This window comes from Lagenorhynchus albirostris, chromosome 2 (genome assembly GCF_949774975.1).
Source record: "Lagenorhynchus albirostris chromosome 2, mLagAlb1.1, whole genome shotgun sequence".
Taxonomy (NCBI): domain Eukaryota; kingdom Metazoa; phylum Chordata; class Mammalia; order Artiodactyla; family Delphinidae; genus Lagenorhynchus; species Lagenorhynchus albirostris.
In genome coordinates, this window is record NC_083096.1 from 177,802,730 (window position 1) to 177,830,566 (window position 27,837).

The following is a 27,837-nucleotide window of genomic DNA, read 5'->3' on the forward strand; positions in this document are numbered from 1 at the left end:
TTGCCATAAGCATTTTCAACCAAGTAACACCACGTACTGGCCAAATTCCCACTCATAACCACAGCTGGCTGAACACGATGCTTAAAAAAAAATGACTCCAAGTGCTAATCAATGACAGAAACGCATTCCTGCTCTGTGGCAGCCCCATTGCCTTGGACGGTGGCTGTTCACCCACCTCTTGTCCTGTTATAAACTATCTACCCTCTAGGAGGTTGGGACAGTTGACCCACTGGAGAGTAAGGCTTTACAACTGAATTGTAAATGCATACTGGTCTGAATTTGGAGAAACGTTTCATATGATACCTTGGTTTTTTCCATCCTGATTTTCCCTATCAGTTGTAGATTTAACTGGGCTGTATAACAATGGCTACTAATGGCAAAACCACAGTTCTTCCTCCTTGTGATCTGAAGTTGGGTGACATTTCTGGGCTCTATGTCCTGTACATGTGGGGAATTTTTTGCTTGAAATGTATTCAGGGCCGTCTTCTTTGAACTTGGAGGGTCTGAGCTACTGCTATACATACCAGCCTAGAGGTCCTGTTTGCTGTTGGCGCTTGAAGCCGAGACCACAGCTTTACCTCCTCTACAGGAGGGGCCGAGGGTGTCGTTTATTGTCCTCGCTTCAGGATGCACATGCTGGAGCGGCTCTGTTCAACTTGGGGGAGGGATGGGATAGACTTGATCTTCCACTGCCCCACCCCCGCCCCACACAGTGCCCCAGGAATGCCAGGGCCCCCATCTGGGCTCAGCTGTGCAGTGCCTGGAAGAAAGCCAAGGCAGCTGACTCCACTGGGTGCCTGGACCCACATCCTGGCCTCCCACGTCCACTCAGCCTGTTACTCAGTGCTGCCAGCTACAGGCACCGTCCCTAGTCTCATGGAGCTTACAGTCTGGCTCCGGGTACACCAAAGTGAGCAGGCTGTCACAGCTCAGAGGCATAGACGTCTTGATGTGCAGGCTGTGATGTCAAGTACATGAGCCAAGTACACGGCTGAACCCAATCAAGCCTGTAGCAGCTGATGGATTGGCTGATGATCTCATCTGCTGTGTGATCCTGACCCTGGGTCGGGTAACAGTTCCGTGGGAGCCAGCTCCTAGCAATTCTTTTACTGCCTTGGCTCACTTCCCCTTTAAAAGGAGTTTAACCCAACCAAGGCTCATTGCTGTAAGGCTTGAGGCTTGCACTAACTGATTAACACCAGTGCGTTTTTCACCTGCGGTTAAGGACACAGGCTTCCCAACTCCAAGCAGAGGTTGCAAAACATGACTCAAAAAACATCCCTGTCGTAATGTCACCAGTAGCTTACACCAATTTCATCTCCCTTCCCCGGCATTAGAAGAACGACGCATGTAGAGCAATTAGCATTTAATATTTGGTAATTAGCATGCTTAATGTGATTCAGAGAAGTTCCTTGACATTTTCATAAAAACAGAAAGCACATTCCCCACCCACCCACCCTTCAAGGAGCGAGGCCTAGTTTGGCAAAAAAAAAACCCCAAAACAAAAAACTGTGGGCCAGTCTTTTCTGGTGCTGAATATGCATATGTTGGCCTCTTTCGGGACACTGCTGGTAAATTTAGAAACTCGTTAAGAACTCTTTCTCATTCAGCAGCCATACGCTCATGGCTCACGGAATCTAAGGGGAAATGGCTAAATCGAGCTTAAGTCGTGGGGCTGTGATGGTCCTTCTCAAGTAAATAAAACCCTCGTTGTGCCCCCGACAAACCACACACACTGTTGAAGTCCAACAGGGAGTCAAATTCAGGGACGCGGTGAGAGATACATTCTACTCCGTCGCTCCAGCGCCAACAACGTTAACTCTTCGCCGGACAATGTAGCCGCCCACTCCGGAGTCTCCAGCCCGAGGGTTCAAGCCGGCGGTCCGCACGTCCCGGCGCTCGGACACTCCGCGCCGAGCCCGAGATGTCAGCTCAGGTTTCCCATCCGGAGTCGGGTACCCCTCGCTCCCTCTCCGCGCCCGTCGGTGCCTCCCCAACCCCGGCCCCACGTGGCCCCGGGAAGCAGGCCGCACTACCCTGCTGCCGCCGACTGACAGCCGGCCGCAGCCACCGGGCGCCGCGCTCCAGCGAGGCAGCCAATGAGCGCGCTCGGAGTGCCGGCGGGGCGGGACCGCCGGGCCGCCGAGCGCTCGCGCCGCCACTGGAGGGCTTGGGGCCCGCCCCTGGCAACAGGCCCCGCCCCGCCGGCAGGGTTAGGTTGCGGCGCGGGCGGCGGGGAGGAGTTGGTCCCGTTGTGCTGCGGCTCCGCGCGGCCTGCAGTCCCGGGCCCGCGCCCCGCGCCGCCCGCCCGCCCGCCGCCATGGAGCCCGGCCTTGACGGCCCCGCTGCCTCCGGCCCCGCTGCCATCCGTGAGGGCTGGTTCCGCGAGACGTGCAGCCTGTGGCCCGGCCAGGCCCTGTCTCTGCAGGTGGAGCAGCTGCTACACCATCGACGCTCGCAGTACCAGGATATCCTCGTCTTTCGCAGGTACCCCCGCCCGCCCGGCCCCGCTCCCCGGAGCCCCGGCGACGGCTCTCAGCCCAGACCGCCGGCTGCCAGCTGCCCAACCCCACGCAGCCCGCCGGGACTCCTGCCCCGGTCTCGGCCCAGCCCGCCTCTCTTCCTGCCGGACCCCTATCTTGCGCCCTTTACCTCCGGATGCCCCCGGCCGTCTCTGCCCGCTCCTGTCCCTGCAGAACTGTCAGAAGTTCTCGTAACTAGGCCCGTCTCTTCCCTCAGTCCCCTCCCCACCCTGCATCCCGTCTCGCTGGGCTGGGGGGCCGGCGTTGCGGGCGGTCCTCTTCGGCGGGGAGGGAGCCGGAGTCTGCGCCGACCCGACGCGCCGAGCTCCACGTGTCAGTCCCGGACACGTCAGAGCCGGGACCCCGAGTCCAGCCTCCACCTAGCGGGCCTGCCCGCCGATCCTCGCCACGTGTCACCCCTTAGGACTCACCCCTGGAGCCCCTCTGCAGGTTGGGGGAGAGTCTTCTCACCCAGGGCGAGTCGGGGCACGTTGCCCCTTTCCCGGGGAACCCAGATTCCTGACTGTCACTCCCACCCGCAGTAAGAGCTACGGTAACGTGCTGGTGTTGGACGGTGTCATCCAGTGCACAGAGAGGGACGAGTTCTCCTACCAGGAGATGATCGCCAACCTGCCTCTCTACAGCCACCCCAACCCACGCAAGGTACTCCCATCCCACCCACATCCAGCCCTGAGGCCAGTGATAGGTCCCACAGAACAGTGCTGGGGGCCCCAGCTGCGCTCAGTGCTCAGCTCAGGTGCTTCCCAAACAGCTGTCAGAGAAAGTGCTAGCAAGGACGAGGGGGCTAACGGGGAGAGCCACCCATTTTACAAGGATTGGGGGCTGACAGCCTGCTGAGGCCTGGAGCTTGAGAAGGAGCCGTGCTGGAGGGAGTTTCCAGGAACGGGGGACACATCGTGCCAGGTTCCTAGGGCAGGAGAGCTTTTCTAGGAGTAGAAAGTGAAGTAGTGAGGCTTGTGGAACAGAGGAGCGGAGAAATTGTTCCAGGTGGTTCTGTCTGCTCAGTGCAGTTTGGGGGGCAGGGAGGCCAGCCACTGAGTCCTGCTGGAGCCTGTTTGGTGGGGCTGGTGCCCAGGGCCCCGCTCCTGGCTGACTCTTCCCCTGGCAGGTGCTGATCATCGGGGGCGGGGATGGGGGTGTCCTGCGGGAGGTGGTCAAGCATTCCTCCGTGGAGTCGGTGGTCCAGTGCGAGATTGACGAGGTGAGTGCGCAGAGCCGGGCGGGGTTTGGATTCAAGTCCCAGTGCTCCCTGAATTGGCTGTTTACCCTTGGGCAAGTGGCTTAACCTTTCTCGGCCTTGTTTCTTGGTCTCAAGAACACATTGGAGGATTCAGTAGGAAAAGCAGATAGTAAAGCACCTGGCACAGAGTAGGTGTGCCACTGATGCTAGTTCTTAGTAAGCCTAAGAGCTGATGCGTCACAGAAGTCCCAGAGGACTCCAACCACTAGCGCACCTGCCCTTTACAGAGCGTGCTTCAGTGAGCATCTAGGTTCCGGGTTCAGTCCCTGCCTCCTTGGAGCTGATATTCTAGTTAGGAGGCGGTATCAAATGGTTATCTGATAAAGGAATGTGAAGTGGGTCCCTAGGGTGTGGGTCGATGCTGAGGTCTGAATGAGAAGCAGCTGGCCACGTGGAGACAGGGAAAGGCTCTCCCGGTGGAGGCTGGAATTCTAACCCTCTGAAATAGCAAGATAGCCACTCAGCTGCAGTGGCTGTGTCTGGGGAGAGGGAGTAGGGGTGGTGGAGGTGTGGGCCGAGCTGCAGGCGGGAGCTAGCCCTCCGAGAAGTTATGGGGAGGTACCAGACTGCTCTCTGTTTTACAGATGTGGAAACTGGGGTTCCACAAAGGAAGTGGCTCGTCCAAGGTGACCGGGCTCTGAGAGGGGGTCCCACTCGACTCTGTCTGCCTCCAGGGCCCCCAACCCCCGTGGCCCAACCTGTTCCCTCCTATCTCCTCCCCAGGATGTCATTCAAGTCTCTAAGAAGTTCCTGCCGGGCATGGCCATTGGCTACTCTAGCTCAAAGCTGACCCTACACGTGGGTGACGGTTTTGAGTTCATGAAACAGAACCAGGACGCCTTCGACGTCATCATCACTGACTCCTCAGACCCCATGGGTAAGCAATGGATGGCCTGGGGCCTCTGGCAGCCACCAGAGGGAAGGCCAGCCTCCCGCTTTGTGTCCCAAGTCTGAGTTGCGGAGTAGAGGACACAGGGGGCCCCAGAATTAGTGCAGCTCTTTTCCCTTCTGAGTTGTCACCTCCCCACTCAAACATGGCTCAGCAGAATAGGAGGCTGGGCGACTGCACAAAGTTCACAAGTTGGTTGAGGACCTGGAAGAGAGTGGGGCTCTGGGCTTGGGCCACTGAGGCCCCGGTTTCCTCTTCAGCCTCCTCTCTGCTCGACAGGCCAGCATCAGGGTGTGCGGGGTATCTAGCCTTAAACCAAGGCTCAGGGTGGAGACTCCCCTGATGCGATGCCTATGAGCATCCCCAGGGAATGGGATTAAAATGTGGAGCCCCCTCATACTGGGGTACTGGATCCCTGCCTCTCTCAAAAGCACCCTCTTCGTAGTTGGTTTCTGAACTCCACAGACCTGGCTTCAGTTCTCAGCTCTGCCCCTGGGCAGCTGTGAGGGTCTGTGTGGTCAGGTGACAGCGGCCCTTGCCGCCTCCAGAGCCAGGCTCAGGCAGTCTCAGCCGGAGCGTTCCTTGTCCCTTATCCCCTGCTCCCCTCAGGCCCTGCTGAGAGTCTGTTCAAGGAGTCCTACTACCAGCTCATGAAGACCGCCCTCAAAGAGGACGGCATCCTCTGCTGCCAGGGTGAGCGGGCCACCCCGTGGGAAGGGGCTGGCTGGGGTGGGAGCGTGGGGGGGGGGCACCGCCTGCCCGGTGCTGATGCTGCCTGACCGGCCCCCAGGCGAGTGCCAGTGGCTGCACCTGGACCTCATCAAGGAGATGCGGCACTTCTGCAAGTCGCTCTTCCCCGTGGTGGACTACGCCTACTGCACCATCCCCACCTACCCCAGTGGCCAGATCGGCTTCATGCTGTGCAGCAAAAACCCAGTGAGCTGTGGGCTGTCCTGGGGGCGGGAGCGGGGCAGGTGGGCACGGAAAGCGCTCCCCTGAGACCCCCCCCTTGTCCCCAGAGCACCAACTTCCGGGAGCCCGTGCAACAGCTGACGCAGAAGCAGGTGGAAGAGATGCAGCTGAAATACTACAACTCCGACGTGCACCAGGCAGCCTTCGTCCTGCCCGAGTTTGCCCGGAAGGTGAGCTACCTGCGGGGCAGGGAGACCCAGGGCTCCCTGAAGGGCCCCTTTGACCCCCTCACAATCCAGCACCCTCCTGACTAGGCCTCGTGTCCCACCAGGCTCTGAATGATGTGCACTGAGCCCACGTGCCGCTGCCCACGCTGCCCAGGACCTTGGCCAGGGAGCCTCCGGGGCGCCTGGGCCGCACCAGCCCTGGACAAGACCCCCGCTGGCTCGCCCACCAACCGAGTGTTACAGGCCCCAGAACGCTGCCCGGCCGGCCCTGCTGGGCGGACTGTCTGTCTTCCTGTGTGTGGAGTTCAGCCTCCAAGCCTATACCAGCTGTGTACAGCAACCGCCCACCTTCTGTCGCCCCTCACTCACCAAACACGTGTATTTATAACAAAATGCTGAATTGTGTGTCCCTGGACTTCAAACTGGCCCAGGCAGGGGCTGCATCAGCCATTAATGGGTTCCCCCGTGTGCCAGGCCCTGAGCTGGCCCCGCTGTCTGGCCTTCGATTGTCTGCCATGGGAGTAGGCAGGCCTGCCTCCTTGTGTAACCGTGGACCGGCCCCTTGAGCCCCGTGGTGCCCAGGGATGCGGCAGTCATCTAACTGGACCCAAGTCTGTCCCGAGAAGCTTTAGGCATTCCTTCACCAAGCCCTGCACAAGGCTGGTGGTGATAGGCCCATGGGGCCCGGGCTGGGGGTTGTCAAAGTCAAGGGCTTTGCTTTGTCTTGGGGCTGCCCGGCAGGGTCCTCAGAAGACTCTGGGCCAGGTCCCATCCTGGGGTGGGTGCGGACATGACCCCAGAGGCAGCTTTGAGGAGCATGATTGGGGTCCGGTTCCCTGGGCCTGCAAGTCAGGGGCCTTGACTCGGCTCAGGTTACAGACCTGGGTTCAGATCCTGCCTGCCCCCCTCGCGAGCCTGCCCTCTGGTAAGTTCCTAGAAGCTTCCCCCAAGTGTTGAGAGGTTGAGAAAGCAGGTGTGGGCGGCTACACAAGGACTCTGTGGGCATGTGACTGTCCCCTCTCCAAGGTGCTGAACCGGCAGGCGCCTCGGTCCTGCTGACTGCGGGGACTAAGGGTCCGGTGGTGGGACAGGAGCCACCACAACAGGATGCAGGCTGGGGGAGGGGGCCTCCAGCCCCCTCCTAACTCGGGGGATTGGCCCCTGCTCCTTGCAAAAGCCGGCATCACCTCCCCCGCCCCACACCTGCCCTCGGCAGGGACGTGGTCAGGGAATGTGTTAACCTGGGAGACTGGGGCTGGCAGGTTGGGGGCCAGCGTGGGTGTGGGAACCCTGGCGGTGGTTCAAGGATACTCCCAACCCCGCTCCTACCCTGGGCACCCACCTTGGAGGCCCCACTCGGCAGGAGCTAAGACTGCAGTCATAATAGGGGTGGGAACAGGGGTCCAGCTGTGCCACCAACTCCTCGAGTGGCCTCAGGCCAGTCACCCACCCCCTCTGGGCTTCCCGTGCTCCACCCTCACGAAGCCCCTGGTCTGTGAGCATGTTTTGGGGTTCATCCCTGGTCAGCAAGTCTGATCCCAAGCTAACCTCCCCATTCCAACCCCCCGGTCTTCCCCCTCCCGCGGAGGCCCGGCGGAGTCAGGACTCGGCTGGGCTGCAAGAAAGTACCAGGCAAGGGAGGACTGGTGATGGCCAGCTATGGAGCGCTGTCCTGTCACCAGCTTGACAAGGAAGGCAGGAAGGAAGATACTGTTAAATCCACACAAGATGAGGTGACATGCCCGAGGCCTTACCAGGCAGCTGGTCTCCCAGGAGCCACTCCGCTCCGTGGGCCTCTGCAGCTCAGCCGGAGCACCCTGGGGCTCCCAGCAGGGGCAGCTGCCTGGACCTCCACTCTCAGTGGCCCTCCTCCCCGTGGCTCATCTTACTGACCAGGCTCCAGGAAGGTCCATCGTGAGGATGACCCAGGGAATGAAGGTGGGCAGGGAAGGGGGGCGGTCCCAGCGCTGGGGGCACTGGACCTGGGTCACACTAACTCTGTGACTTGAGCTACGTACAACTCCTGACTCGGTCACCCTGTCTGTAAAATGAGGGCAGTGGTCCTCAGCTGTTACAGGGCTTCATTAAGGAGCACGTGTCATGTCGTTCTCACTGAGCTGGTGGAAATCAGGATTTCTTCTCAGGGCAGAGGAAGAAGAGAGGGCCCAGGTTGCAGAAGTAGCTGCAAGAATGCCTGACCTGGACTAGAAGGTGTCTGCAGTGTCAGTCCCTCCACTTCCCCAACTTTTAGTGGCATCTGCGTGCATGTGCCCACCTGGAAAGGGTGGGCGTTGAGGACTGAACCCCACAGCTGGGTGGATGTGATTTGAACACAGACTGATCCACAAAAGCAGAAGCAGAAGCAAAAGCAGGCGTTCGGTGGGGGTGTGACCTGAGTCCTCCAAAGTTCCAGAAATCTGGAAGAGGGCCGTGAACAGGCCCAGTCTGTGGCACGGAGAGTAAAATCAGTCCTTTCTAGAGTTCTGAAATTCAGCTATTAAAATCAGCCCTGCCCACAGGTATAGAGAACAAACGTATGTACACCAAGGGGGGAAAGTGGCTGGGAGGGGGGGGATGAGTTGGGAGATTGGGATTGACATATATACACTAATAGGTATGAAATGGATAACTAATAAGAACCTGCTGTGTAAAAAAATAAAGTTAAAAAAAAAATTAGCCCTGCTTCCCCCCCACCCGCCCCCGGTTTAAGGATACAAGTAGTTCCCATGCGGATTGTTAGGAGAGAAAGAGCAGCCCTGCTGTACCTGCTCTTCTCCCTGGAGGCAGCCACGTTTATCTCTTTCAGCTGATCATTTTGCTCATGCCTCTAAACAATATGCTTGTATTACTGCTTCTCGATTTGTCAGTTTCAGTCATAATTGTTGATTTTCCACTGGGGAACGTGAGGATTTAGCTCTTTGCTTCCCTGCCCCACCACACTCTCAAGCATTCAACGATAACCTTGGTTGGCTCCGCAATCAGTGTTTGCACCGTTACAAGTTAGGCAAATGCCGTTCTCAGCTGAGACTCAGAGAAAACGGTAACTTTTTATCTCTGGCACAGCTTGTTTTTCCTGGAGGGTTTTTGCATTCGCTTGATTTTCAATAAATTTATCACTAATTTAGCCCCAAACTTTTACCAAATCGCTAAAGCTCTTAAGATGTTTGGATTCAAAACACCTCCTGAGGTTCTGGTCAATGTGCTAATCAGTTTGTTTTTTTTTTTTTCTTATTGTGAGATTCTAAGTATTTTGCCTAGCCTCATTATAATTATAATTCATGATTATATTTATTGGAATGTTCAGTAATAAGAAACTAATATACATACCGTGCATTTCTTTATTATGAGTTGTACCATAATGTATATAACACTTTCATTCAGGAAAAATAATTACTGGAAAAAAATTTTTTTGGAGGATCTCTGGACTCTACCGGTGTCCTGTCATTTTCATCTTCCTGAAGAATCTGTTCCAAGCCTCCTGACTACCCCAAGTGGGATACCCTGTCGGGACTCTTGTCTCTTGGACCCCATATCTTCCTGTTTCTTGGTTTACTCCCTCGTTTTGGTGAAGCATATCCTAGAGGAGCCTTCTGAGAAAGGGGACAAGGGATGAACATTTTAAATAACCTGACATGCATGAATCTCTTGATTCCATCTTCATGCTTAATTGATGGGTACAGAATTTGGTTGAGTATAGAAATATGTTGGAAATTATCTTCAACGTTTTGAGATTTGCTGTTTTCCAGTGTTATCGTCTATTCCTGTGTTTAAAATTAGCCCAAAATGTAGCAGATTGAAACAATAACGATAAACATGTCTTTTCTGTGGGTCAGGAATTTGGGAGTGACTTAGCTGGTTGGTTCGGTTTAGAGTCATTCATGAAGTTGCAGTAAAGCTGTCGCTAGAGCTGGAGGGTCAGCTTCCAAGATGACTCAGTCACATGACTAGCAGATTACGCTGACAGATGTTAGGAGGCCTCAGTTCCTCCCCATGTGGACCTCTCCACAGGGACACTGAGTGTCCTCACACATGGTGGCTGGCTTCCCCCAGAGCGAGTGATCAGAGAGAGAGCCAGGTGGACGCTGCGATGTCTTGTATGCCTAGCCACACATTACACACCATCATTCCAGTCATGCCCTATCCATAAGCCCTACCCAGTGTGGGAGAGGACTACGCATGAGGGCGTGAATACCCCAATATGGGACTCACCGGATGCTGGCTTCTAGTTTCCAGTGTTATTTCGATAGCTCCAAAATCATTCTTTTCATGATCCTTTGTAAGTGATCTGCTCTGTTTTCGCTCTCCTCCCCTCTCTCTCTGTCTCTCAAAGTTTGTAGAACATAATTTTTCTCTCTGATGTTTTGCAAATATCAGGTATAAAGTTCTATTTTCATCTGTTGTTCTGGGCACTTGGAGGACATTTTCAATCGGTAAACTCGCCTTCTTTTCAGTTCTGGGAAATTTCCTTACATTATTTTGTTTATAATTTCCTCTCCTCTGTTTTCTTTGTTGTCTTTTTCTAGAATTCCTGTTATTTAGTCTTTGACATACTGTATAGAACTTTACTGCTTTTTCATTTCTTTTTGACTCTATTTTTCTGGAAGATTTCTTCAATCTTATCTTCCAAACATCTTGTTGAGTTTTTTGTTTCTGCCATATTTTTATTTCCCCAAGCTGTTTTTTGTTCTCTGAATGCTCTTGTTAAATAGCATACGGTTCTTGCTTCTTGTTCTGGCCTCTCTTTTTGCTTTGAAGATATGAATTATTGCTTCATTTTAGTTTTGGACATTTTCTTCTCACTGCTTCTTACTGTTTTGTTGTTGGTTGGTTGATTTTTTTGGTCTTTCTCCCTCACGTGTGAGGTTTTCCTCAGTAACCCTTGAATGTTCTGCTCACGTGTAAGACTAGGGACTAAAAAGCTAATTGGAAGCTCTGAGCGCGTGACGGGGGCTTGTCAGCTGACTTTCACTGTGGGTGAGGCGGCTGAGCCATTTGCTTGTAGAACCTTAAGTCAGTGTCTTTAGGTCTTTCCTCCTGAACTCGTCAACACTTCCCAGGAAAAAGAGAGAAGCCTGGTGGCTGCCAGGTTCTAGGAGTTGAGTCAGAGGAAGGCTGGCCTGTCTGCTTAGTGCCCCTGTTTTCTGTCTGCCCCTCCCATGCTCAGCTGGGCCTGGGACTCTCCATATACTCCCTCCAAGAATAAGTCTCCACGTTTCTGCTGAGGTCGGGGGATGGGAAATAGGGATTGGCAAGATTCTTACATGCGTCCAGAAGGACCTGGTGCCGCCAATTCCTGATTCCGCCGCCAACTTAGAGTTGCTTCCTGGAGAGCTGTTTCCACCTGTCCATCTGTTTCCCCAGCTTCCTAAATGTTGATGCAGCCTCCTCTCCCACATTCCCCATCGTCGTGGGCTCGTGTTTTTAAGACTTTTCTCTTCCCTCTTATCGTAGCGTTTCAGGAGGCAAAGGTAGGTGTGTGTGTGTGCCTCCCCCATCTCCGCCTAGAAGCCGTCGCTGCCGAGGTCATTGTCACAGAGACCCTGGGCGACCTCGGAAGTCACACACGGCGGGGGAACCACAGAGGTTCAGGGTGAGGGACAGAGCCAGGATTTGTCCCCGGAGCTGGCTGTCATCCAGGTTCAGCCCCCTGGCTCCTGGAGCATCCTGTCCTGCCTGCCCGGAAGTCTGGGCAGGCAGGAGTCATGGGGTCTGTTCCCAGAATGCCAGGGGCAGGGCGGCTGGGGGCAGGGCCGGCTGTTGGACAAACAGATCAAAGGTGAGGCGCCCCGGGGCTCCAGACCGGGCTTGGCCAAGTGCACCATGAGGTGGGTGGAAGCCCCCAGGGTCTCCCCAGCGGGGGTGAGGGGTGAGACTGGGCCTCACCGCCCCTCCCCTGCGCTGTCTTCAGGCTGCTGGTCACCCTGGGTCTGCTGTGGGGCTCGGCAGCCACCACGTCCTCGGGCCCGCAGTGGCCCAAGCCCGTGTTCGGGCGCCTGGCATCTCCTGGCTTCCCAGGCACGTATGCCAACAACCATGAGCAGCGCTGGGCCCTGACGGCGCCCCCCGGCTACCGCCTGCGCCTCTACTTCACTCACTTCCAGCTGGAGCCCTCCTACCTCTGCGAGTACGACTTCGTCAAGGTGCCGGCAGGACGGGCTGGGGCACGGGGACCCCCGGGGGCGGGGGCTGGCCTCGGAGCACGGGCGGGAGGGCTGGCAGGCCCGGGGTCTCGCCTTCCCCCCGTGACCCGCAACCCCACAGCTGAGCGCCGGGACCACGGTGCTGGCCACGCTGTGCGGGTCAGAGAGCACGGACACGGAGCGGGCGCCCGGCAACGCCACCTTCTACTCGCCGGGCTCCAGCCTCGACGTCACCTTCCGCTCCGACTACTCCAACGAGAAGCCGTTCGCGGGCTTCGAGGCCTTCTACTCAGCAGAGGGTGAGCTGAGAGAAGGCCGGTTGGTGCGGGGGGACTGTCTTGGGCCAGACCAGCCCTCCCTTCCGCCCGCCTCCCTGAGGCTGGACTCCTGCCAGACCAGCAGGAGGGCGTCCCCACCTGGTCTGACATCATCATCGCAGTGCAAATATCAGCAACAGCCAGGACCTCTGCTCTAGGCTGAGCCCCATTCAGTGCCAGGTGCTGAGCCAGGACGTCCTCGTGGGCCCCGTGATGCAAGGACCAAGTGAGCCCGTTCACAGGTGGGACGGGTGCCACTGGGCTGAGTGCGGCGTCTGCCTCTGGGCTTCGAGTCTGGCACTTGCTTTCAGATTCTGGCTCCTGCAGGGACTTGCTGTTGGCCTCGGGCAAGTGGCTCAACCTCTCTGTGCTCATCCTGAGACTGCTGCAAGAATTTGGTGAAACCCATATAGAGGCCCACCCACTGGGTTCCCGTGCCGGTCGCTCCTTTCACTAGCCTAGTCACCACGAGCAGGACCATTAAACCGTCATTGGTTTAAAAAAGATGGTATTTAGGTCTCCCTCCAAGTGCTGCAGCGAGGTCGCAGTGACCCTGGGCCTCTAGCGCTCAGCTGGGCATGAGACACCTGCAGACAAGAGGAGGCTCCTCTCAGGTCAGGCCATGTTACTGGAGGGGCCCTAAACCCGAGCCTAGGCCTCAGCGATGTCCCCTCTCCTTCCCCGCTGACTGCCTGCCGGCCCCTCCCCCAGACATCGACGAGTGCCAGGTGCCCCCAGGAGAGGCCCCCACCTGCGAGCACCACTGCCACAATCACCTGGGTGGCTTCTACTGCTCCTGCCGTATGGGCTATGTTCTCCACAGGAACAAGCACACTTGCTCAGGTGAGCTGCAGCTGGAGGGGGACCCTGTGCCCAGCCTGCCCCCACCCTGCCCCAAGACACAGCTGGCTTCTCAAGGCCATAGCTGCTCTGCCCAGGCGACTGGAGGGCCCACTGGCCTTGGTCCACTAGACACTTCTCCTGGGTGACGGCTCCTTTTCAGATCTTCTGTCCCCTCTCACCATCCATCCATCTACCCATCCATCCATCTACCCATCCATCCACCCACCCACCCACCCTCCCACCCATCCACCCACCCACCCTCCCACCCATCCATCCATCCATCCACCCACCCATCCATCCATCCACCCACCCACCCATCCACCCATCCACCCATCCATCCACCCACCCATACCCCCATCCATCCACCCACCCATCCCCATCCATCCACCCATCCATCCACCCACCCATACCCCCATCCATCCACCCATCCATCCCCTCACCCATCCATCCATCCATCCCCCCATCCCCATCCCCCCACCCATCCCCCCGCCCATCCCCCCATCCATCCCCCCACCATCCTCCCACCCATCCCCACCCATCCACCCACCCACCCTCCCACCCATCCACCCACCCCACCATCCACCCACCCACTACCCACCCATCCATCCATCCATCCACCCACCCATCCACCCACCCACCCATCCCCATCCACCCATCCCCCACCCATCCCCCCACTCATCCCCCCACCCATCCATCCACCCATCCCCCCACCTAAGCACTCATCCATCCATGTTCTCCAGCTCCTCACCTGCCTCCACCCTGTCCTTGGCTCACTCTCACTCCTCCTCAGCTCATTCACTTGGTGAGCATGTGGTCGGCCCTCACTGTGTACCTGGCCAATCAGGACTCATCCTCCTTGGGGGGCTTCAGGATGAAGGAGTGGGGGCCCTAGGCCTGCCTCACACAAGCTTCCCTCCATGAAACTTCAGCTCAAAGCTGCCGGTTCAGCCCCCAGCAGGCCAACCCCTTTGGCCTCCACGGCCCGGACTCCCCTCTGCGCCCCTGACGGGGGCCTGGACAGAAAACCAGCTGGCGCTCTGGGAGCGAGCAGCCCCCACCCTTGGTGCTGAGCCCGCTCCCCTGCTCAGTGCCCTCCCCCATGTCTCTCCCCGTCTCTGTTCTCTCTTCCAGAGCAGAGCCTCTAGCCTGCCCTCCGGCTCCGGTCTGGCTCGGGCAAGACCGCTGCAGCCTGCAGCCCCCATTGACCCCGCCCACGGACCTAACAATAAACTCGGCTCCACCTCCACCTGCTGCGTGTCTCTGGGGGGGAAGGGTGAGGGGAGGGCAGCAGTGTGCACTCTGGACCCCCTTCCTTCCCACCCTCACCTCAGCCCGACGGGCCCTAGTTGGTGGGAGCCGCCTCTATGGGGCCACAGGCTCCTTTGCCAGAGGGGCTTGCTCTGTCCTCACCCTCATTTTGATGATGGGGCACCGAGGCCCAGAGAGGGGCAGGGGGCTCACACAGGGGAACCGAGCTCTAGCTACTCCCCCACCAGGAATCCAAGGACTGAGCTCAAAGCATCCTGGGGTCCACCTCCTGTTCAGAGGATACCTCAGGTCCTGGGTGTGCTGGGGAGGGGGAGTCTGACCCCGAGCAGAGAGGCCCAAGGAGGTATCGATTCACTGATGGGCAGTCTGGTTGGTCCCCCACATCCGGGGGTGACTCCCTCTGTCCCATGGGGAGCAGCCACGTGGAAGAAGAAAGGCAGTGCTGGGACTCCTCACTTCCTGGAATGCCTGTGTCCCCACCTCTGCCACCTGGGGGATGGGGGGGTAGAACCCTCCTACGAGTGATGCCAACAGACATTCCCTCTGCAAAGGCAGAATCAGCTGTTTCATTGGGGAAAGTGGGTACCAGACTCACTTATGATCAGTGTGGACTTGAACTGCCCTCAGTTGCCCCCCAGGGCAGAGCCTAGACCCAGGGAAGGTGGGCAAGAGGAGGCCTTCCTGAGTGTTCCTGGAGGGGGCCCAGGGGAGACTCCTCTCCTGCCACCTCCCCACACCAAATTCCTGGGAACAGGAAAGTCCCCTTCACTTCTGGTGCCCCTTTCCCCCAGGCAGACCCTGACATGGCTCACTCCCCGCACCCCTGGAACTGTGACTCTGGCCCAGGGTTCCCCACACCAGGAGCCTCAGCTTAGGGCCTCCATCCTCCCTGGGGTTGTGAGTGGGGCCCCTGGAGAATGTACCTCCACGGGTCACTTGTTTCAGCTAAATCCTGGAAGCCAGAGAGACCCCTCCCTAAATTGTCCCTTCAGCCACTGGGTGGGGCGTTCAGTCTCAGGAGATGCCTCTGGGGCTGGCATGTGACAGTGGACAGGTGGCCTGAGCCACGCCGCCTGCGCCTGGCTCACCCCGCCTGTCCTCTCCCCTCTCCCCAGCCCTGTGCTCAGGCCAGGTCTTCACCGCCCGGTCTGGGGTGCTCAGCAGCCCTGGATACCCTCAGCCGTACCCCAAACTCTCCAGCTGCACCTACAGCATCCGCCTGGAGGAAGGGTTCCGTGTCACCCTGGACTTCGTGGAGTCCTTTGACGTGGAGATGCACCCTGAGACCCAGTGCCCCTACGACTCCCTGAAGGTCTGGTTCCCCTGGCCGCTGCCTTCCCCTGGCCCGGCAGGTCCTGAGGTGACAGGGGCCTCTCCACTTTCAGATTCAAACAGACAAGGAGGAATATGGCCCATTTTGTGGGAAGACGTTGCCCCGCAGGATTGAAACTAAGAGCAACACTGTGACCATCACCTTTGCCACCGATGAGTCGGGGGACCACACGGGCTGGAAGATCCACTACAACAGCACAGGTGAGCGCAGGTGGGGCTCCAATTCGGCAGGGAGCTCTTCCAGAAACATCAAGGAGCCACACAGGATGGAACGCTTCCCGGCCGGGCCTGGGAAGGTGGGGGAGGGAAAAGTTTTCCTTCACCCTCTTAGTGTTCCTGGCTGGGTCTGAAAAGCAACCTGACAGGTTAACAGGAAAAAAAAGCATACATGTTTATGTCATGTAAATTTTATGTGGCACAGGAGACTTTGTAAGGAAATAAAGACTCAGAGAGACAGCTGGACCTGTGCACTTTTGGGCTAGGTTTGCTGAGGAGTATGATAGGCTGAGGAATATGAAGCAAGGGTGGAAAACGGGGTGGGGGAACTTAGGCCTGTTAGGATTGTTCTTGGCATCCTTTTGTCTTTGGTGATAAGGCTTCCCTCTGGGTGTAGGGCAGACACCTCTCACGTGAGGGTCTTATGACCTGCTTCAGGGAAGAAGGGCGAAGGGCGGGGAATCAGAGTGACCTTCCTGCTTCTGCCATTTTCTCAAACTCCCAGCTTAAAATCGTCAACATGCCAAGGTGCCGTATTTTGAGGTAGTGTGTCCTGAACTCCATCAGAAGACAGGCCAGGTTTGAGTGGGGTCGTCTGCAAGGCAGGGGTCCCCTATGGGAAGTGTCGCCCCCCCATTCATCCACCCACCCACCCACCCCTCCATCCAACCATCCCTCCTTCTACCCATCTACCCATCCAAACAGCCATCCTCCTCTCCTGCCCTACCTCTCACCCTCCCCTCTTCCACTCACCCCTCCATCCAACCAGCCCTCCTTCTACCCATTTACCCATCCAAACAGCCATCCTCCTCTCCTTCCCTACCTCTCACCCTCCCCTCTTCCACTCACCCCTCCATCCAACCATCCCTCCTTCTACCCATTTACCCATCCAAACAGCCATCCTCCTCTCCTTCCCTACCTCTCACCCTCCCCTCTTCCATTCACCCCTCCATCCAACCATCCTTCCTTCCATCTGTAGGGGAGGAAATAATAATTTTCCCTCTGCCCTTCCAAATTCTTGGCTGGGAACAAGAGACATTAACGAGAGAAAAAGACACAAGTTTATGAACATGTAGATCTCGTGCATACGTGGGAGATAACCCAGGGGAAAATGAGTCTCAGAGGTGGCTTAGAATTCAGGCTTAAACATCTTCAGCTAAAGACAAAAGAGAGAAAGGGTACAGGGGAGTCCAGTTGTGAGGAGGTGACCAGGAAAAGCATGGTAAGCAAGAGTAAGATTCGTTATGCAGATTAAAGACTGTCTTCTTTTTATTGCTTTTGAAATTTAATTTTAGTAAAAAAAAATTTTTCTGTCTTTTCCTTTAAGAGTTTCTAGTGATTTAGTCCTCCTACTCCTGGTACAGAGTTCTGAGACACTCTTACAAATGGAGATTTCCTCTGTAAACGTAAATTTCCCTTAGAAAAGGGTGCTTTCTACTCTGTTTTCAGAGTCTCTCCTGTGTCTGCTGTTTCATAAGATAATCAGCTCAAAATACAGTTGGCTTCCCACACCGGTGGATGTAGAGCCCATGGATACAGATGGCTGACACGCTGCCTTTTTTTTTTCTTTTGGCCGAGAAGCTTGTGGGATGATGTTAGTTTTCCGACCAGGGATTGAACCCATGCCCTCGGCAGTGAAAGCGCTGAGTCCTAACCACTGGACCGCCAGGGCGTTCCCTCTGCCATTTTGTATAAGGGACTTGAGCAACCGCAGATTTTGGTATCCACGGGGCTCCTGGAACCAATGCCCCGCAGACATCGCGGGACAGCTATAATCCTTATGCCAAGTCATGTTCATGCCACCCCTCACACACATCCATCTGTCCATCCTTCCCTCCTTCCATCCATCCATCCATCTTATGGATGTGCACTGGGCCCTGTGTGGGGAATACGTAATACCTCTGCTGTCAGTCCAGTCTAGTCACAGCACCATGACCACAGCCCTGTGACAAGCACAGCCGAGCACCAGACACAGTGAGAGTCCAGAGGAGGGACCTGGCCCAGGCAGGGGCCGGGTGCTAACAAAAGGGGCCTGGGACACGAAACATACGAGATTGGATTGAAAGGACAAGTAGGTATTGGAGGAAGGTGGAAGGGTGTTCCAAGTGCAAGGGAAGTGTATGTGCAAAAGCCCAGAGGCTCCGGCTTTCTTGGTGTGAGCTGTAAGAGGGTGTGATGGGGTAGGCAGAGATGGGGACTCCCGCCTGACATGGAGGGTTTGGACAGGGAGTCTGCACTCTGCCTCTCAGACCCTCCTCCACCACCTCTTCCTCGTGACAGACCCTCAGACGTAGACGGTAGTTCGTGGTGCCACCTCCTGAGGCACGAGTCCAAGGCCCCCACCTTCGGGCACTGACCTCTGGACCTGTCTGTCCCTCTCACCACTCTCAGCCAACAGGTCTTTCAGGATGTTTTTGGAAAGACAGAGTAGCTGAGCTGGAGAAGCGCCAAAGCAAAACACCCAAGGCCCCAAGCCGTGCTCAGAGCGCAGGCTGGGTGTCAGACTGCCCGGGTTGGCGTCCCGGCTGTAACGCATCCTGTTTCCTGGCCATGTGACATTGAACCTCTTAACATAACTTTTCTGAGACTTAATGTCGCAATTATCCAATGAAGGACAAAGCTCCTTGGAAAGGTGGGGATTAGTGGGCTAACGCAGAAGACACCGAGTGAGCATGGAGGAGGTGTTGAGTAATTTTAAAAATGAGATTGAATTAGGAAAGATATTAACCTTTGGGCCAGCTCTGTGGGAAAGGGTGGGAGACGGGTCAGTAGGGGAGAGACCAGCACTTTGGGAACATTTCATTTGCTTCTTGTTCATATTTTAAAAGCCTTTTGTTTTCCTGTGGGTCGAAGTAATAAAACTTCTAAAACTGAAGCACTGGTTTCAGAGTGAGTCAGAGGGAAGAGTCAGGTTTGCCAGGCTGGTGGGTGAGAAGGGGCCAGGACAGAGCCTGGAGGTGTGTGTGAAGGGAAATGCCAGCAGGGCCCTGGCCTGGGTATGAGGTGGCCTCGGGAAGCCCTGGGCCCCGACGGGGCCACCTGGAACATCCCTGGAGATTGGTTCCAAGAGGGGAGACTCTGGGGCCTGCCTGGGACTGAGAGTCGCTGCAGGACACAGGGGTCAGCTGCTGGAGGAAGCAGGGGACTGGGCAAATGACCTGCATGGGCTGAGGGGTGGCCTTGGGTGACGGGCAGCCATGGGGGACTGGCTGAAGGCTTGGGGTGACAACAGGCCAGGGTTTGGGGGCCAAAGTGGAAGCCAGCCGTGAGCCCTGTGGGCACGTGCTCACGAGGGATGTATGAGGCTTCCTGAGTGCCAGTCTGGCCCTGAGCCCCGGTGCCTCTCTGAGCCACAGGGGCTGCTGTGAGGGTTCGCTGGCTGCAACCCCCTGTTGCCCAGCCCTTATTAGCAAAGTGATTTCCTCTGTGCTTCACATTTGGTCCTCGCAACAGCCTTAGAAGCTGAGCAAACGTTCTTATCACTCTCAGCTTACAGATGAGGAAACTGAGGATTTCCTGTGATTTTAACCCATGCTGTCCAGCTCTTTCCCCCCCAAGTTACACTCCCCCGGTTTTCAGCAGTGTGTGTGAGGCCCCTGGCGTGGAGCAGATGCTCCCTTTGCCGTGACCATGCTCCCTTACCACGTTCCCGGCTTTCTTTTCATCACTTTGGCTGAAGCCCAGGCCAGGAGACAAATCCTAATTTGTACGATAAGCAGCGAAGAGTTTAATCTTGCCTTTGGTTTTAAATCTTAAGAACTCTACCCCACTGTGGCAAGCTCTCTTTACACGTTGTTTCATTTATAAACCAAGAACTTCTAATTGCTAAATTCAGACTTGCTGCTATAGAGCCAGCTAAACCCCCGACATCTGGTTTCCTTGCGCAGCTCAGCCCTGCCCTGACCCGACGGCACCACCTAACGGCCACATCTCCCCTGTGCAGGCCACATACATCATGAAAGACCGCTTCTTTGTCTTCTGCGAGTCGGGCTACGAACTTCTGCAAGTAAGTTAATACAAAGCTGTTTAAGTGCACCACAATCATGACGGTTTTTGAATGAATACATATTTATATCAGCAAATATGTGAAAGGAAAATGGGGAAACAGCTGTTGTCAGCATGGTGGTTTACTTTGCCTATGATTAAACAATAAAATTCAAAGAAATGATACATTTGCTAAGAGAAACGGCTACAGAGAATTTTCTATTCTTAGGAACTCCACTTTTTAAAATTTTTTAAAAATTTATTATTTTTGGCTGCGTTGGGTCTTCGTTGCTGTGCATGGGTTTTCTCTAGTTGCGGCGAGGGGGGCGCTACTCTTTGTTGTTTCGGTGGCTTCTCTTGTTGTACAGCACGGGCACCAGGTGTGCGGGATCCAGTAGTTGTGGCATGCAGGCTCAGTAGTTATGGCTCGTGGGCCCTGGAGCACAGGCTCAGTAGCTGTGGCCCACGGGCCGAGTTGCTCCGTGGCATGTGGGATCTTCCCGGACCAGGGCTCGAACCCGTGTCCCCTGCACTGGCAGGCGGATTCTCAACCACTGCGCCACCAGGGAAACCCATAGCTCCGCTTTTTAAAAAAAAAACTTTTTCTTTTTTTTTTGAAAGCTGGCGATTAAAATGAACACCTTTTCTCTGTTCACACACATTACAGCAGCTCTTGGTAAAGCAGCTGAAATGTTGGTCATGTGCTCTGTGTTATCACCTTGCATTAAATCAAGCTCCTCCTGGTCAAATGACCTTTACATGAAACAACTCCTGGGCCCACAAAAAAATCAAATGGCCCGTGGAAACAGTATATTCTGCAAAGTTATAAACAGTGACCACTGTTAAGGGAGAAGGAGGATAATTTCAAAAAATGCTTAGTGTGTTTCTTTAGGGGCACAGGTTAGAGATTCACGTGCCCTCTTTATGTTCTTCAAAATGTCACTGAATCCCAGTGGTAAAAAGCAATAACACTGAAAAGATAGCTGGTTATGCAACCAGTCCTGTGGAGGGACAACCGCCCCCGACCCTCAAAAAAGTGAGACACTTTGCTCAGCTTGTAAACTTCTCGGCGGGCTCTTTCCACAGCAACTTGGACCCAAGCCTGTTCAGTTTCTGAGGAAAAAAGAAGTCATCCTGCTCTCCTTCGAAGCATAAAGCTTCAGTCAAAGCCACCTTCTTTCATTTTAAAGTCTGATTTTAGAAAAATATTTAAATAAGTCAAAAATGTCCCGCTAAATATTAGCAATGAAAAGTGATTGAGGACACACATGCGAAGCTTCTGGAAATACTGATATTTTAAATAACCTTCCTCCAGTTAATAGCCGCAGGCTAGAAAAATCCAGACACATCCACGTCTGATCAGGCTGATCTTCCCCAAACTTTTGACTGTCACCCTTTGGCACTTTACATAAAGAAATGGTGGAACACCAGCAGGAACTTGTGAGAACTCTGACGTATTCTTGGATTAAGTGGAAAGCAGAAAATATAAACTGCTGCAGAGGTCAACATCTTTAAAACTGATACACACACATAGGCGACATCACCAACAAGTACACACATGTATCAAGGCAGTTGGGCTGCGTGTCCAGTCATGTGGGTGCATCACCCCCTTGGGAGCATGTCTTGAAACACTCGAAGAAGAACTATAGTGGGAGCAGAGCTTTGGAGAGTGGTTTCATGATATAAACAAGGAAATTAATATTTTCTCAATTCCTCTTTAGGGTTATTGGCCCCTGAAATTTGTTGCAGTCTGTCAGACAGATGGATCTTGGGACCAACCGATGCCGGAGTGCAGCAGTACGTATGTGTGACCACAACGCCTGTAGCTGCTTCTGCTACTACTGCTGCTTCTGGTTTTTTTTTTTTTTTTTTTTTTGCGTTATGTGGGCCTCTCACTGTCGTGGCCTCTCTCGTTGCGGAGCACAGGCTCCGGACGTGCTGGCTCAGCGGCCATGGCTTATGGGCCTAGCCGCTCCACGGCATGTGGGATCTTACCGGACCGGGGCACGAACCCGTGTCCCCTGCATCGGCAGGTGGACTCTCAACCACTGCGCCACCAGGGAAGCCCTGCTTCTGGTATTTTTAAAGAATGATTTATCAGGGCTTGAATTCCAAATTTGCTTCTCATCCTCAGTCTCTCAGAGCACTTTTAAGAGGTTAAAACAAGACCAAGCTACTAGAAAAAGTATTTACTTCAGAAAAGTATGGTATTTAAAAATATTTTTCTAAGTATAAAATACTCATAAAAGATGGGAAATAGAGAAAATTACAAACATTATAATACTCATAATCCCGCCGTATCAGAGTATAGTCACTCTCATTATTTTGGTGCATAGCCCTCCAGTTACATATATCACACATGTAAACACGTATAGGCTGCTGTTTGTAGGGGCATATACGCATCAAACTGGGATAATGGTGTTCACTACCATTTTGTGAACTAAGAATCACGTACCTTATTTTTAATATTTTTAAAATTATGATACGTGTTAAATGGAAAAACCATATAAATTCACAAAAATATACAGTGAAAGCCTCTCTTGCCCAAATCCTCAAACTACCTGTATGACACTGGGGTCCATTCCTTCATACTCTTTATTTCCTATACTATTTATACTAACATATCTCACTTACTTTTGAACTAAATCTGACTGCAATGTACTCTTCCCCCCAACAGTGTTGGGTTATCTTTCCACAACAATCCAAGCACTCACAGAGCTGCTCCTTCTTTTTAATGACTGCATAGTATTCCATCAGAGGACCTATGCTTTTTGTTTCATGGGATTTCTATTGTTTCCAGTTTACTATTACCTACGCTGCCATAGTTAACACCTCTGTACATATACTTTCACATATTTTTTAAAAATAAATTTATTTAGTTTTTGGCTGCATTGGGTCTTCGTTGTTGTGCGCAGGCTTCCTCTAGTTGCACTGAGCGGGGGCTACCCTCCGCCACGGCATGCTGTCCCCTCACTGCAGTGGCCTCTCCCGTTGCAAAGCACAGGCTCCAGGCGTGTAGGCCTCAGTAGTTGTGGCTCACGTTCTCCAGAGCGCAGGCCCAGTAGTTGTGGCACACGGGCCTACTTGCTCCGTGGCATGTGGGATCCTCCCGGACCAGGGCTCGAACCCGCGTACCCTGCATTGGCAGGTGGACTCCTAACCACTGCGCCAGCAGGGAAGTCCCTACTTTCACATATTTTTTTGCAAGGGTTTCTACGAAATTCCTAGGGGAATATTTTTATTTCAAAATTTATCTTCCCGTGAGACTACCAATTCTTTACTACCAATTCTTTTAGTGTAAAAGCCAGTAAACAGCTGGCACCGAAGGACTGTTGGACTAAGGTATGGGTTAGAGCCCTGATTCTGCCACTTTTCACTGGGTAGTTACGGCATCTCATCTGTGGAGAATTAAGGCAACAAAGACAACGCACTTGACACAAAGCCAGACACACTGCTATTAAGTTGCTAAAAACGATTTATCTTTTAAAATCCACAGAAATACATCAACAATTTTTAGATGTCTGTGTACAAAACTGACTTTTAGACTGGTATCACTTTGTCTCACAAATTGGTTATGTCACATTAGTAATGTCCTAACAGTTGTGAATTCTAACCCAAACTCAAGGTATTATGACTTCCAGGTCTTCTAAAAAGGTCAACTTAGGAAAAGGATCATAAGAACAAGTTCTTCGGTCTTCTTTGTATTGTTCTATTTTTAAGGCTAACCATTGTACCATTTAACATCAAACCAGACTGTATAGGCATATGCAGCCTGTGCTGTTTTCTTTCGTGAGTGCTAAGAAGTCCAAGTAGTTTCAAATTCCCTTCCTTTAGGGAAGGCATCATACAACTCCTTGCCTAGGGCCTTCACTTCAACCTAGCCATTTAGTTAGGAACAGAGAGATGAGAGTGATGCTTTCAAATCACACTAAGGTGATTCTCTCCATTTTCAAAGATGAAATGATGTCCATCTTGAATATGACTTCAAGTTATAACAACACACAGCACAACCACCTATCAGTCTCCACATCGTTTTAATGTTAGGATTCAAAGTACAAACTGACTTTCCCTCTCCCGTGTTTATTAGTTGTTGACTGTGGCCCTCCTGATGACCTACCCAGTGGCCAAGTGGACTATATAACAGGTGCCGAGGTGACCATATACAAAGCTGTGGTTAAATATCGCTGTAATGAGTTCTACACAATGAGAACAGATGATGGTAAGCAAATTGTTCAAAGTTGGGGGTGGGTGATATTTGGAACCTAAGCCCTCATGATCTGAAAACAGACTTAGCCAACATTTCTGGCTAAGGCTAGACAAAAGATTAAAAGGCACTTCTTCCACCTGCGAAGTGAAATATTATAGCTGAAGTGACTTTAATGTCAATTTGCAAGAATCTGAAAACAGATCTTATCTAGTAAATGACTACTACAAACACACAATATATTCCAAATGGTTTAATTTAACAAGTCAAAACCTTATCATTAAGCACTTAAGATCTTGATACATATTCAAGTTACACATCTAAAAGGTTTCCACTTTGCAAGCATACATGGTAATGCAGAGACCTCCTATTTATGAAATCATGTAAAATGGTTATTCAGACGCCTCTGTTTCCCGCTGATGCTCAGGAATCTACATTTTCCAAGGGGGGTATTCAAGCAAATGACAACCACCTTTGCACATGCAGTTAAACATTTTTGCTCTTTCAATGATTTGCAGGTAAATATGTGTGTGAGGCTGATGGATTCTGGACGAGCTCCAAAAGAGAAAAATCACCCCCCGTCTGTGAGCCTGGTAATGGATACATTTATACACGAGATTCATAACTGATGGAAAGTAGAACTGGGTAGCAGACAGTAAGTAGTGCTTCAGCTGTGTAGGCAGAAATGTAACTTCAGCACTTGGCTCTTAGACCAACTTATTATTTACAAATAGTATGTTCTCATTACCCCTTCCATATGGAGAGGTTGTTGGTGCTGACTGTATCAGTCATTTGATTATTTTTGACCTTACAACTAGGCAAGCATAAAAAATTAAATGATTTTTAAAATTATCTTGAACCATTTATACATTTATAAACATGATTTCTTCTCTTTAAAAATGCTATTAAAACCCAAAGCTAATAACCTCATTATTTCCCTAAGCAATTGTTTTCAATGACATCTTGTTTTTAAACATTAATGCAATTTGCCTTTTAACAGTACTTAAAAAAAAGCTTTACCAGAATCTGCTCTGAAGATATAGTTGAGTGCTTAAAAAAAAAAATCAGAAAAGTAATAATATACTCATCACCCCTGTGCTATTTGGCTTAAATTAGTCTTTTTTAAAAACCTGCATCTTAGCTGACAACAATGTTTGTAAGCTTTAATAAGAGTATTCTGCCACAACAGGAAACATATTTGCTGCATTTATGAGCATATTTAGTTAGCAATACATAATAAAGTTTAGTGTTTGGAAGCAACAACTAGACCCAAAATAATTTCTGAACCTGAAGGTTCCTGGCTACAACTGCAACATTCTAATTTTTTAAAAACATTTTAATGTACAAAGGTGAAAGTAATTCTGCAAATCCTATGATAGTGACCTTAGTTTCTGCTTTCCCAGAACTACATGGTAAATACCCCATTTTACAAGTAGGAAAACAGAAGCAATGAAAAGGTTATTTTTCACTTCCTACGCACGTCAGCTCAGACAATTCCTGTTCGCCCTATTAAATATTTTCCCAATTGCGAGACCAAATTATTTTACCAAAACAAATCAGTTTCTAAAAGTTAATTTTCACTCACCTCATTTTCTGCAGAGCTAAAAAATACCAAATGGTTTTATCAGGTCTTTGAACAGTGTTTTAAGCAGTCTCACTTGCCTGTATAGGTGGACACCGACCAAATTATGTGATGCAATTTTTGGTTGACATTACATATACACAACTCCAAAGTGGTAATAATTGGAGAAAAAACACCATCGGGTTTCTATAAAGGCTCTATACATCTTTTTTCCCCCAGTTTGTGGAATATCCACCCGTACCACAGAAGGTCGTATATATGGAGGACAAAATGCAAAGCTTGGCGATTTTCCTTGGCAAGCCCTGTTATTAGGTAAAACTGTAGCAGCAGGTGCACTTCTATATGACAACTGGATCCTAACAGCTGCTCATGCTGTATATGAGCAAAGAGGAGACGTCTCCTCCCTAGACATTAGAATGGGTGCCCTGAAGAGACTGTCACCTCATTATACACAAGCCTGGGCCGAGGCCATTTTTATACATGAACGTTACACTCATAATGCTGGTTACGATAATGACATAGCATTGATTAAATTGAAGAACAAAGTTGTATTAAATAGAAACATCATGCCTATTTGTTTGCCAAGAAAAGAAGCTGAATGCTTCATGAGAACCAATGATATTGGAACTGCATCTGGATGGGGATTAACCCAAAGGGGTTTTCTTGCCAGAAATCTAATGTTTGTTGACATACCAGTTGTTGACCATCAAAACTGTACTGCGGCATATGCAAAGAAGTCCTATCCGGGGGGAAGGGTAACTGACAACATGCTTTGTGCTGGTTTAGAAAGTGGGGGCAAGGACAGCTGTAAAGGCGACAGTGGGGGGGCATTAGTGTTTCTACATAATGAGACACAGAAATGGTTTGTGGGAGGAATAGTGTCCTGGGGTTCCATCAATTGTGGGGAAGCAGATCAGTATGCGGTCTACACAAAAGTCATTAACTATATTCCCTGGATCAAGAACATAATTAATAGTTTTTAACTTGTGTGTCTCCAGTGAGTACATGATTCTTTGTTCTAAAAAATACCTGTAAAAGACCTCAGCAGCAAACTGACCTGAGAAACATTAACACGACAGTTGCTGTTCCACCTCAAAACCAAACCAAACTACAGGTGAGATGTGCCTTTCAGGCACTTCTCCACTTGCCACTTTTCCACCACTTACTCTCTGATTGAAGGGGACATAAACCATTGTAGTGATATTCACCGTTGCCAATCCAACAGAAACTCACTGGTTAAATCTGGACTTACTTACAAAAGTCCAGTGTCTTTTTGCACTGGCCATTTGCATTTCTGGAAATTGCCTGTTCATGTTCTTTAACTGTTTTTCTCCAGTTTTTGTACTTGTTCTTATTGTTCTCTGAGAGCGTTACATATTATAGCAGTATTGGTTCAGGAATTACTTTGAATCATGTTTTTCTTGGGTAGATAAATTGGAAATATCAATACTTTGGCCTAGGTATAGACTGATTTCCATGTTAAAAGCGATGCTATGATTTTTCACTTCTCAAACTGGCAGAAAAGAAGAGCATGGAACGGCACCAGTTCACACTGTCGAAGGCGATGAATTTTCTGAAGGACAATTTGGCAAATCTATTTCACAAGTCTTAAAAGCATGCATAGTCTTTGACCTGGTAATTCCAATGCTAAGATTTTAATTTAGCTGTGAGGATGTTCCTAGTACTTGGAAGTAACCTAAATATTTTATTTTCAAATTCAGAAGACAGTTGAATCAAATGTGGCATTTCCATAAGATGAAATACAACATTAAAAATAAGTGGCGGTATTATTGATAAATCAATCTGTAGTTTTTTCCTTCTTACCACGAATGTGGAATACTTGGGCACATTTAAAAATAGATTACAGATCGTACAACAGCTAAGTACAGAACTTAAATACACAGTTAAGAGTTTCTCTCCTAGTATTCAACAACAAAAAATTATTCTAATTATCACATACATCTTCTGAATTACTAAGTACTCAACATCTTTTTCCTAAGGACAGCATTTAAGCTCTGACTTAACCTTAAAAATCTCATTTCATTTAGTTGGCCATTCTTCCCTAAAAAGCTTTAATACTTAACATTTAACAAACTTTTTCATTCTAGCCAAACAGTTACCATTATATGTAGAAATTCA

The 27,837-nt window shown here is 51.7% G+C and overlaps 2 protein-coding genes across 10 annotated transcripts; both read left to right on the forward strand.

Moving 5' to 3' along the window:
• The first annotated feature begins 2,256 nt into the window (after positions 1-2,256).
• Positions 2,257-6,204, forward strand: SRM (spermidine synthase). 2 transcript variants are annotated; one of them, XM_060141462.1, is made up of 8 exons: positions 2,257-2,487; positions 3,065-3,185; positions 3,652-3,744; positions 4,507-4,660; positions 5,282-5,365; positions 5,463-5,608; positions 5,692-5,814; positions 5,916-6,204. In XM_060141462.1, the coding sequence occupies exons 1-8, from the start codon at positions 2,321-2,323 to the stop codon at positions 5,934-5,936; spliced, it is 909 nt and encodes a 302-aa protein (XP_059997445.1). In that variant the 5' UTR covers positions 2,257-2,320; the 3' UTR covers positions 5,937-6,204. The 2 variants fall into 2 exon arrangements, with proteins under 2 accessions (XP_059997445.1, XP_059997446.1); XM_060141463.1 differs by lacking the exon at positions 3,652-3,744 and having other exon boundaries at positions 2,260-2,487.
• Positions 6,205-6,350: 146 nt separating this feature from the next.
• MASP2 (MBL associated serine protease 2) lies at positions 6,351-27,421 on the forward strand. 8 transcript variants are annotated; one of them, XM_060141447.1, is made up of 12 exons: positions 6,351-8,345; positions 11,263-11,587; positions 11,720-11,951; positions 12,073-12,250; positions 12,980-13,111; positions 15,496-15,692; positions 15,766-15,913; positions 19,816-19,934; positions 21,634-21,709; positions 24,000-24,131; positions 24,635-24,709; positions 25,918-27,211. In XM_060141447.1, exons 2-12 carry the CDS (start codon positions 11,514-11,516, stop codon positions 26,679-26,681), a joined length of 2,127 nt encoding a protein of 708 aa, XP_059997430.1. In that variant the 5' UTR covers positions 6,351-8,345; positions 11,263-11,513; the 3' UTR covers positions 26,682-27,211. The 8 variants fall into 8 exon arrangements, with proteins under 8 accessions (XP_059997430.1, XP_059997431.1, XP_059997437.1 ...); XM_060141450.1 differs by lacking the exon at positions 6,351-8,345 and adding an exon at positions 27,219-27,421 and having other exon boundaries at positions 10,629-11,587; positions 25,918-26,010; XM_060141448.1 differs by lacking the exon at positions 6,351-8,345 and having other exon boundaries at positions 10,622-11,636.
• The last annotated feature ends 416 nt before the right edge of the window (positions 27,422-27,837 follow it).

Excerpts from the sequence above, each read along its gene's own strand:
- SRM (XM_060141462.1), top strand. The coding sequence starts at position 2,321 with ATGGAGCCCGGCCTTGACGGCCCCGCTGCCTCCGGCCCCGCTGCCATC. Across the intron at positions 4,661-5,281 it reads TGACTCCTCAGACCCCATGG|GCCCTGCTGAGAGTCTGTTC; the intron begins GTAAGCAATGGA and ends TGCTCCCCTCAG. Across the intron at positions 5,366-5,462 it reads CGGCATCCTCTGCTGCCAGG|GCGAGTGCCAGTGGCTGCAC; the intron begins GTGAGCGGGCCA and ends ACCGGCCCCCAG.
- MASP2 (XM_060141447.1), top strand. The coding sequence starts at position 11,514 with ATGGGGTCTGTTCCCAGAATGCCAGGGGCAGGGCGGCTGGGGGCAGGG. Across the intron at positions 13,112-15,495 it reads GAACAAGCACACTTGCTCAG|CCCTGTGCTCAGGCCAGGTC; the intron begins GTGAGCTGCAGC and ends CCCTCTCCCCAG. Across the intron at positions 21,710-23,999 it reads ACCGATGCCGGAGTGCAGCA|TTGTTGACTGTGGCCCTCCT; the intron begins GTACGTATGTGT and ends CGTGTTTATTAG.